Source organism: Bidens hawaiensis, unplaced genomic scaffold (genome assembly GCF_021521415.1).
Source record: "Bidens hawaiensis isolate Kalapana, Puna unplaced genomic scaffold, B.hawaiensis_p1.1 tig00026942_1, whole genome shotgun sequence".
NCBI lineage: Eukaryota > Viridiplantae > Streptophyta > Magnoliopsida > Asterales > Asteraceae > Bidens > Bidens hawaiensis.
In genome coordinates this window covers 88,444-99,577 of record NW_027494351.1, presented here as the reverse complement: position 1 = coordinate 99,577, position 11,134 = coordinate 88,444, and the positions used below count along the sequence as shown (strand labels likewise).

Here is an 11,134-nt window from a genome sequence, read left to right as displayed (position 1 = left end):
GAAAACTGAGAAATTGAAACCGAAATCATTGAAACCGAGCAAATACCGAAACCAACCGAAATGAAAAAAAAAAAAAAAACAAAACCGAACCAAAAAAACCCCTCGAAAAACTCGAACCTGAACCGGTACAAAACGAGTTTTTTTTCTATGAACGAGGATGACGGGAGAAAAATTTTAGTTACTTTACATTTTGCATTTTTTATTTATATTTTGAGTTATTATTTTTTTAATAGTTTTTTTGAATATATTTTTAAGGGGTTTTTAAAACCCTTTGTATGTCAACCTTAACTTGGGCCAAGATGGGTTAGCTTTACCCATCTTGACCCATATCCATCCTAACCCTCTTTTAAAAATCCATCCTGACCCATCACCCAAATCCAACCCAACCCAACCCAACCCAACCCACTCACATTGTCACCTCTAATATAGACCATAGAGACCAACTCCGTAATTACTAGGAAACACTTAAGTATACCATATGTCTTTATGACATTCATGTACTTTATCATATAATTAAGATGTGTTATGATAAAAAGGAGCACTCTTGGTACCCCATATATTTGACTTATAAATGATGATATATTGAGATTTAGAGCAAACAAAAAGCATGAAATTACAATGGAGGATTCAAATATAAATAGTTTGAATTATTGGTAGGTAGTTTATATCTTCCTGATATTTTATATATGTATAATTTGTTTATTTTTTAGGATTCTATATAGTTAGATCTTCATTCAATACTTAAGACGGAATCTTTGATATTTATGAAAGGCACGTGTATTATGATGAGAGTATATATGCATTAAACATCTTAAACGTTTTAAATACACGTATTATGCAACAATTTGGTAGATTGATGATATAAAACATCTTAAAATCAAACTGATCAGAAAATATAATAAACGGTCAAATTAAGTACTTTTGATATGCTCTATCTAAAAGCTATCAAGCCTCTAGTAAATACTCAATTCCTTCTTTTTTCCCCAGTGAAATGTAGCAGGAACAGCCTTCCCGCAGTTGCATTAAGGATATTTTTAATTGAAACTCTTTACTCCTTCACCCGTAGCAAGTATTCATTTCTATTTAGTTGTTTTTTTACTCTATCAGACTATTAATCATGGTTTCTCTCTGCATATATGAGGTTTTCCTTTAGGGGTTTCTCTATCTGGGAGTTCCTATGTTCAATCTTTGAACCGTCAAACTAATAACGGATGGTTGAAATTCCTTATCAAGCTTGAACTTAAGTATTAATGATCGGTCGGCCTAATAGCTTGCCGCAGAGTTAAAAGTAACACCGTTAAAAAGTCTGGTTTTTAAACCATTATAACCTATAAACCAGTATATAATACGGAGTAACAGAATCACTCAATAAACCATTTATTATCAAATATTTCACATAACCAACAATTTAGAAAAATTGAAATAAAAACACAATCTCATTTCAAAACTACTAGTCATTTACTATTTCAAAACTAATTGTCACCAATACACCATACTACAACAGTCACACTGGTCCCCTTTTAATTTCAAATCAACCAAAAAAACTCTATAAATGTCCCCTTTCCACATAACTCTGTTCTCCACACCGGTAACCATGGCCTTATTTCACCACCCAAAACCACCACCGCCACGTGTCATCCTACTAACCTACGCATCTCTCCTTCTCCTAATCTCACCGGCGTACTCTACCACTTGCTCATCACAAAAGTTTAGCAACAACCTCTACACTAACTGCACCGATCTACCAACTCTTAAAGCATCTCTTTACTGGAATCATGTTGCGAAAACCTCCTCGCTTTCAATCGCATTCGTTGCGCCTCCGTCGAAACCAGACGGGTGGATCGCCTGGGCGATTAACCCTAAAGGAACCGGAATGGCTGGTTCCCAAGCAATTGTGGCTTTTAAGGACTCCAATGGCTAGATGACGTTGAAGACGTACAACATCAGTTCGTACTCTTCAATCGTTGAAGGTAGGAGTGTATATGTATTTAATACATAATATAACTGACTTAAATTATAATTGATTATCATTGTAACGTTTTCTTTATTAAATACATATATTCTCTTATAGGTAAGCTCTTGTATGAGGTTTTGAACTCTAGAGCGGAGTTTAGTGCTGGATCTATGAAGATCTACGCGACGGTGAAGTTGCCGAAGACGATGAAGGAGTTTAATCATGTCTGGCAGGTCGGTGGTGCGGTTGTGGACGGAATGCCGGTGAAACATGAATTTCAGCTGGAGAATTTGAATGCCAAGGGGGAAAAAAAAAATTGCAGCTGGAAGTGACGGAGAAGGCGCATACTAGCAATTTGTAGGGGTATGGTACTAAACCCGGTTTTACGACCCTAAATTTATTATGTTTGGCTTATTTTATTACATGGACTAATACAATGTTATTGGGCTGACGGGGTTCTGTGGAGGTAACCCTAACTGGGCTAGGCCCATTAGGGTACCATGATGGTGGCCATGAGGCTCTCTATATAAGGAGGTCTCCACCTCATTATTAAAGGGTCATGCTCAATAAGAGCCACCACCATATTTTTGTGTCTGTAAACAAGAGATCCTTGAGATTTCTTAGCAGTCACCTCCACACCCCCGAAAGCCATTACAGGTCTCAAGCAACCGGAGAAGAAGATCAGGACGTGGTTCGTTTCATCTCGAAATCCGTGGAAACATCGTCATGGATCAGGTCAGATTCGTTTCATGTTTCGACATTGGCGCCATCCGTGGGACGGCAACGAACTACCCTTCGATTTTCGTCTCGGCTGTCAGATCTCTCCCAGAAAAAACCCAGATCTGGAAGTTTACAGAAAAAGGCTTCAAGGCTTGTTCTATTAAAGCTCAAAAAGATCCATAGATCTAAAAGAGGCTTCCAGATCTGTGCAAAAGGAAACTTCCTGATTCGAAAGATCAAGCCTCCGGATCTGTGATGGTTTTAAATCCGCTCCGAGCTTCAGATCTATCTAGATCTGATTTACAGATCTAGATCTAGATTACAGACCTGGATTTTAGGGTTAAAATTGCAGATCTAACTCTCAAATTGCAGATCCAAAAATTGCCAGACTTCCGCCGCCATGTACGCGCGCCCGCGGATTCTCACTCCGCAGCCAAGCATGTGCCGCCGCGGGAACCACCATGCGGGTTTCGCGCAAAAGACCTCCACCATGTGGGTTTTGGGCAGAAGACTGCCACCACGCATGCTCGCCAGCGGGTCACCATTCCGCCGACATGCGTGAGCGCCCGTGGAAACCACCGCGGAAACCACCATGTGGGCTTTGCGCAAAAGACCTTCGCCATGCACGCGCACCGCGAGTCACCACTCCGTCGCCGTGCATGCGCACATCAGGCCTAGCGCCAAACTTAAAGGTTGGGAATCCTCATAAACCCATAAGGCCACGCGCCAAACTTAAAGGTTGGGAATCCTCATAAACCCGTCAGGCCTAGCGCCATACTTAAAAGTTGGGAATCCTCATAAACCCATAAGGCCACGCGCCAAACTTAAAGGTTGAGAATCTTCATAAACCCGTCAGGCCTAGCGCCAAACTTAAAAGTTGGGAATCCTCATAAACCCATCAGGCCTAGCGCCAAACTTAAAGGTTGGGAATCCTCATAAACCCATCAGGCCTAGCGCCAAACTTAAAGGTTGGGAATCCTCATAAACCCATAAGGCCACGCGCCAAACTTAAAGGTTGGGAATCCTCATAAACCCATCAGGCCTAGCGCCGAACTTAAAGGTTGGGAATCCTCATAAACCCATAAGGTCACGCGCCAAACTTAAAGGTTGGGAATCCTCATAAACCCATAAGGCTATGCGCCAAACTTAAAGGTTGGGAATCCTCATAAACCCATACGGCTTCGCGCCGAATACAAGACCGAACGCGGCTCCGCTCCGTTCAACATGCGCACCACCATGATGCTTGAGCACAGTCGCATATCACATGCTCATGCACCACATATGCTCACGCATATCACATGCTCATGCACCACATATGCTCACGCATATTACATATGCTCATGCACCACATATGCTCATGCACCACATATGCTCACGCATCACATATGCTCACGCATATCACATATGCTTACGCATCACATGCTCACGCATATCACATCAGTGCACGCAACATCTGCGCATGGCGCATGACAAAACCAAAGCCTATGCGCAAGCGCATGAAATATCTGCGCATGACACACAGTCTACGCGCGCGTGCATGCAACATCTGCGCGTGGCGCAGGACATAAAGTCTACGCGCACGCGCATGCAACATCTGCGCGTGGCGCAGGACATAAAGTCTACGCGCACGCGCATGCAACATCTGCGCGTAGCGCATGACAAAGCCAAAGCCTATGCGCAAGCGCATGAAACGTCTGCGCATGACACAAAGCCAAAACCTATGCGTAAGCAACACAACAAATGAGAATAGTCTAATCCCAAATCAGGATAAGGACTACCTTATTTAGCAGCAATGAACTAGGGGACTATCGTGTTATACCACCACCACGTTATCGCAATAGAAGACATCCGAATCTTAGGGCGGGAGCCTAATAATATCCCACATGGTCACGCGCAAGCTTTATTCTTATAGCTCGTAAGTCGCCTCATGCGCAGGCTTTATTACTCTAGCTCGTAAGTCGCCTCACGCGCCGGCTTTATTATTCTAGCTCGTAAGTCGCCTCACGCGCCAGCTTGGTTATTCTTAGCTCGTAAGTCGCCTCGCGCACAGGCTTTATTATTCTTATAGCTCGTAAGTCGCCTCACGCGCGCAGGCTTTATTATTCTTATAGCTCGTAAGTCGCCTCACGCGCCAGCTTAGTTATTCTTATAGCTCGTAAGTCGCCTCACGCGCGCAGGCTTAGTTATTCTTATAGCTCGTAAGTCGCCTCACGCGCCAGCTTAGTTATTCTTATAGCTCGTAAGTCGCCTCGCGCGCAGGCTTTATTATTCTTATAGCTCGTAAGTCGCCTCACGCGCCAGCTTAGTTATTCTTATAGCTCGTAAGTCGCCTCACGCGCCAGCTTAGTTATTCTTATAGCTCGTAAGTCGACTCGCGCGCAGGCTTTATTATTCTAGCTCGTAAGTCGCCTCACGCGCCAGCTTGGTTATTCTTAGCTCGTAAGTCGCCTCGCGCACAGGCTTTATTATTCTTATAGCTCGTAAGTTGCCTCACGCGCGCAGGCTTTATTATTCTTATAGCTCGTAAGTCGCCTCACGCGCCAGCTTAGTTATTCTTATAGCTCGTAAGTCGCCTCGTGCGCAGGCTTTATTATTCTCAGATCCGTAAGTCGCCTCGCGCGCAGGCTTTATTATTCTCAGATCCGTAAGTCGCCTCGCGCGCAGGCTTTACTATTCTCATAGCTCGTAAGCTGCCTTGCGCGCAAGTTATGTTACATTATTATCGAGATGCGCGCTCCATCTTTTATCAGGCCTCGCGCCACTATGATGCGTGCTATATCTTATTTATGCCAGGGCACCATCATTATCATAAGGACCACAACATGTCACCATCATGAAGAAAACCTCCCAAAACTCAAAGGCAATAAAGACAAGGCCGAAGAAAAGGGAAAAAACCGCCTCATGGCCTAACACACCTCATAAAGTCCAGCGCTCCACCTAGACGCTTGCGCGCCCAGGAGCAACGCTGGACTTGGGGGGCTTGTAGGGGTATGGTACTAAACCCGGTTTTACGACCCTAAATTTATTATGTTTGGCTTATTTTATTACATGGACTAATACAATGTTATTGGGCTGGGGGGGTTTTGTGGAGGTAACCCTAACTGGGCTAGGCCCATTAGGGTACCATGATGGTGGCCATGAGGCTCTCTATATAAGGAGGTCTCCACCTCCTTATTAAAGGGTCATGCTCAATAAGAGCCACCACCATATTTTTGTGTCTGTAAACAAGAGATCCTTGAGATTTCTTAGCAGTCACCTCCACACCCCCGAAAGCCATTGCAGGTCTCAAGCAACCGGAGAAGAAGATCAGGACGTGGTTCGTTTCATCTCGAAATCCGTGGAAACATCGTCATGGATCAGGTCAGATTCGTTTCATGTTTCGACAGTTATGTCTACAAAAATCATATAATAGGAGTGGTGTGTGTTAAGCATATAGTCATTGTGGTTACAGACGGGTTCTCTGATTAGACTAAGAACCTTCAGTCTAAGAAACCTGCTTAGCCCCCCCCCCCCCCCCCGCGCCGCCCCATGTATTGGCACCCCGAACATCTTGCTTCGCCCATAGAATGGTGGGGTAGTGTTCTCACCCAAAAAGTCCACCCTGCATAGACAAATTTCTTCTTTGTTTATCTAAGATATCAGGGTGTGGATGCTGCTCGGGATGATTTTTGTGTGGTATCCGGGAGGGTGGGGCGGTGTTCCCGTCAGTACCCACCCCCCCCCCCCCCTATCCCGGAGCCCACTTTGTCTATCCTAATAAATTTGATTTAAAATTTAAAATATTGGTTGACTGCAAATTTTTAATAAGGCAGAGAATGTAGTTATGAATATTTTATTATGATCATTATTATTGTTGTCTCCTGTATGGATGAATCTATGATGGGTTAGACATGCGTATTAAAGAATCCTATGGCTAATCATAAAGAATTCCTTCAATAATTAAGATTTGTACCACATGTCTTATAAAGCTTAGACATTAAACTTGAGGTTTAAACTGTATAGTTTCATTGACTAAGCATGTTAATCATTTAGGTGAAATAGTGAATCCTATAAAAAGTTGCCTTTAGAGGATTGAACTTGCAATCAACCCAATTATGATTTATGTAGACGGAATCGTATAAAAAGTAAAAAGTTCCTCTAAAGAATCGATTTAGACGGGTATGGTAGATGCTCAAGATAGTCATTAAGAATGGTATGTAATAAACAACTGGTTTGGCATAATGAGTATCGTCCGAGCCATTACTTGTCTGGATGACATAATATTCTCTGGACGAACTCCGGATGGATGGTAGATTTGTTGTATTATAACCATTGTTGGTCGGGATGGTAGGGCGAGTTTAGTCTGATTTAGTGTGAGCATATATACGGATGACACGACACTACATTCCCTTGTTCCCTTCTGTATGCATATGTAGTTAAATTGATCAAGGACACTTTCTTAAGAGTGGTTTATCCTTTTTTTCAAAAATGACATTATAGAAACATTCAAACATTGTACTATGGAAACAACTCACAATGATCTCACATCTCTCTTTAAAGTTGTCTTTAACCTTTATACTTTGGTTGTAGGCAATGCATTAGTGTCGCCAAAATCCCCAATTCAAAGTTGTACAACTTCAATAAAGTTGGTTTCTGTTTCTTTTATACTACTCCATCATAAAGGCATAAATAACTCTCCATGTGATATTTGCTGATGTAGTTACATTGGTATTAATGAATAATAAATTGGTAGATAATATTAACTCTCATGAATTCTTCAAATTCAATCAATTTTAATAAGAAAATTGTTATATTAAACAAATCTTAAATCTCCCAATAATGTGATTGTAATTCGCCATAAATCAAAAGGAGAAGAATATCAAATAACCAAATCAGGGTTGGTGATAAGACGCGAAACTCACAAACTACTTGATATTGAGGCTGTGGGGCGTAATAGCGTTATCATGAGTGTACGTGCCATGCTGGTTCATGAGCACGACACACCATGCCCATAGTCGTGAGTGGAGCATGGTTAGAAAGTGCGTGAGTGTGAGAACAAGCATTGGATGATGAATTCTAAAAAGAAAATAAATCAAGCCATTGTGCATCATATGAGACTGTGATCCACGAACTCACTCATGGAATGTAGCCTTCCTAGATGCGTTCAGTCTACCTTCTTCATACTGTTGGTGCAATCAGGAAAAAGTCATCGCAGAAGTGCCATGACATCATCATCTTCGTCGTCGTCACTAAAAAAATGTTGCTTTTAAATCAGGATCATCAAGCCGCCCATGAACTTTTGGTGCACGATTATTTTTATGGTCTTATATACTAACCAAATGTTTAAGCCGTGTTTTTGTATGAACTTTTCCTACAAATAGTTGAGGATCTGAAAGAGAAAAGTCAAAGTTCAGAAAAAAAAAAGTATGATCTACAAATAGTCGATGGGGTTTTAAACCATTACAAAATTGTACATCGTCAATTCGACGAATCGGGGTACGGGTCAGGGATTGCATAAACTCATAAGACAAGCTCTTAAAGATGTCAACTAAAACTTTAAGGTTAAATATTTGCATATTTTGTAAAGGCGTGATAAATATCTCTGTCATGAAATATTTACGTATAGTGACGTGGGACGACATCCAGCAGATACATGACTTACATTAAGCCAAACACGACTTTCCTGTGATGCTTAGTGGCATTGATTACACACATTAGCATTAGCATGCTAGTGGCCAAACTGCCCCACTTCTTGGCGAGGTCAGTACTCAGTACCAACGTGGTGATCATCCGATTCCGACGATTATGCTTGAAGTTGTGCCATCACAAGATCTTTGGAGTTGGTATGCGATCTTTAGTGTTACGAGTTCCAACAATGATATTTATGTTCCAAGATCAATGTCTTCAATGCAGTGCAATACAAACATATTTTTTGTTCGTTATATTTTCTTAATTATTTTAATATTATGTAACATCTTAATAGTAACAATCAAGGCCTGTTGACACAGATTCGAAAACATTGACCTGTTAATTAAGCTTTGAAAATAAAGCCTCAACTGAACTCGAGTAAAAAAGAACAAACACCGATTTATTCGGTTCTCATTGTATATAACTGGGCCTCGACCCTGATTATAAATATAAATTAAACTCACAAAACAGTCCAAATAAATAAGACAACTAAAACACATACATCAAAATCAACTACCAAACCAAAAAACCTCCCCATTAGAGACCAACATTCAAACATGCCACCACCACCAAGCGTGTTTAAACGAGAGTAGTAATGCCACTAGCAACTTTTCATCCAAACCCGAATAATAATAATCAACTGGAACAACAATAACTTTGCTTCGTGTTCCCGTCTTTAACCAAGCTTACACTGTTCAACGACACCTCTGTCTTGTAAGAATCTGAGTTCAAAACCTTTCTTCTAACATTATCGTAAATTTCACGAATCACAATCTCGAAAGCCGTTGTAACGTTAGTTGAGTCGAGTGCAGATGTTTCCGTGAAGAACAGGCCTTCTTCTTCTGCAAGACTTTTGCCCTCTTCAACGCTTACTTCCCTAATATTCTCTAAATCACTCTTGTTTCCTACCAGCATTGTCGCCATTGCGGTATCACAATGAGCTGCAAACACATTAAATTATTTTAGACACAAGTAGATATTTAGAAAGATGAAGCCTAAGCATATTCTAATATCATACTCAATCTGCTTAATGAAAACACCTAATTGAAGCTTATAAAGCATAATCACAATATGCAAACCAGCCAAACCTAGGGATGTACATGAAACGAGGAAGGTCTTGTTCATGTTTGTTTATCGAGCTTTTATTGGACAAGCGAACGGTTCATGAACACCTAACCGAAGAAAATTTCTTGTTTGTGTTCGTTTATTAAGGAAATGAACTTGTTTGTGAATGGTATACGGGCACAAACGAACGAACACGTATTAAAAAAACAACGTTTTGTTTGATTTGACTAACCAAGAATGTCAATGACTCAGTGTCAACGGTTCGCACCAGGCCTCCGGCTACCAAATTTGTATTAGTGTTTTCTCCAACTAACTATTCATATATTATCCTTATCTATAAATTAATCACATAATACTCACATACATTTTTGTTTTACAGTTAATAATTTTGCTTAAATCCATATAATAAATTTTAAAAAATCATTAAAAAAATATTGAAAACCTTTAATGAAAAACGTAAAAAAAACAAACAAACATTAACCAACATATCGAACGTTCACGAACACAAACGAACAAACCTTTATATAAACTCTTATCAATTTCTAAATCCAAACCTAATTAGTCAAACTATTCATCCCATCTTCTAGATCTCTTCAAATTTCACAAAATTAACAAATCAAATCAAAACCAAATGTAATAATAATAATAATAATAATAATAATAATAATAATAATAATAATAATAATAATAACTTACTATTAAGTTCACCAAGCCAGCGTTTAATACTGTCAAAGGTGGTCCTCCGACTAATATCATAAACAATAAGCGCACCAACCGCACCACGGTAATAAGCAGAAGTAACCGCACGGAACCGCTCTTGACCGGCAGTATCCCACACCTGAGCCTTCACCTCCTTGCCGTCAATATCCACCACCTGCGTCTGAAACTCTACGCCAATGGTGGCCTTTGAGTGTGCGTCAAACTCGTCTCTTGCGAACCGAGATAAGAGGTTCGATTTACCCACCGCTGAGTCTCCGATCACCACGATTTTGAACAGATACTCATCTCCGGACTCGGATTCGGGTTCACCCATTTTGGTTTCTAGAGAGAGAAAGTGGGTTTTAAAGAGAGATAGTGAGAGAGGCGTGATTGACAGGGATAACGTGGGAACGTTTTAAAGGAAATTTGGGCCGCGTTTTCTTTCTTTCCTTTTTTTTAAAGATTTTATTTCGGTTATTTTTAGGAACAAAATCCTTGTATATAATAGTGTCGTAACTACTTTCCAATTGGGTTGGGTTCCTCGGTTAAGAAAATTTGAGATTTTTGTGACCTCTATTTCAATCATTAGAGTGTCTAGGTTTTATTATCAGTGAATTTTTAAGCAGGTGGGTTTTCCCCAGAACCAAACATAACTTGGAGGCGCTTAAAAGCTTCGTACGTCTGAGTTAAACAAGTTGGCGGTGGCTGTTGCAATTGGGTCACCCAGCACGGAGGACTTAGGTAATTCTATGTTTTTCGGCCATTAAAGACAATAGTTCCGTAAACGAGTTGAGTTGAGCCTAAGATCCACTAGGCTTGTTTTGAATTATATTAACACGAATTCAGTTCGTTTCTAGCTCTTTTCCTAAATCTCAAGATTGATTCTTGGGTCGTTTTTAAATGCTCGGGCTCATACTAGGCTTGTTTATAACAAGTTTATATACATTTTTGTAAGATGTGTAATAAGTTTATATGAGCCTAAGGTCGACTTGAGCTAATGTGGTACTTTAAAAGAGACAAATTCGGGTC

At 40.5% G+C, this 11,134-nt stretch overlaps 1 protein-coding gene and 1 pseudogene across 2 annotated transcripts; one reads left to right on the top strand and one right to left on the bottom strand.

The window, feature by feature from the left end:
- Positions 1-1,409: 1,409 nt before the first annotated feature.
- LOC143574481 (cytochrome b561 and DOMON domain-containing protein At3g25290 pseudogene) lies at positions 1,410-2,315 on the top strand (annotated as a pseudogene). Its single transcript, XR_013142596.1, has 2 exons — positions 1,410-1,970; positions 2,072-2,315. The product of XR_013142596.1 is annotated as a cytochrome b561 and DOMON domain-containing protein At3g25290 pseudogene (transcript).
- A 6,407-nt stretch (positions 2,316-8,722) lies between these two features.
- LOC143574489 (ras-related protein RABA5b-like) lies at positions 8,723-10,499 on the bottom strand. Its single transcript, XM_077059097.1, has 2 exons — positions 10,103-10,499; positions 8,723-9,282 (listed from the first exon to the last, which is right to left on the bottom strand). Exons 1-2 carry the CDS (start codon positions 10,437-10,439, stop codon positions 8,978-8,980), a joined length of 642 nt encoding a protein of 213 aa, XP_076915212.1. The 5' UTR covers positions 10,440-10,499; the 3' UTR covers positions 8,723-8,977.
- Between the last annotated feature and the right edge of the window lie 635 nt (positions 10,500-11,134).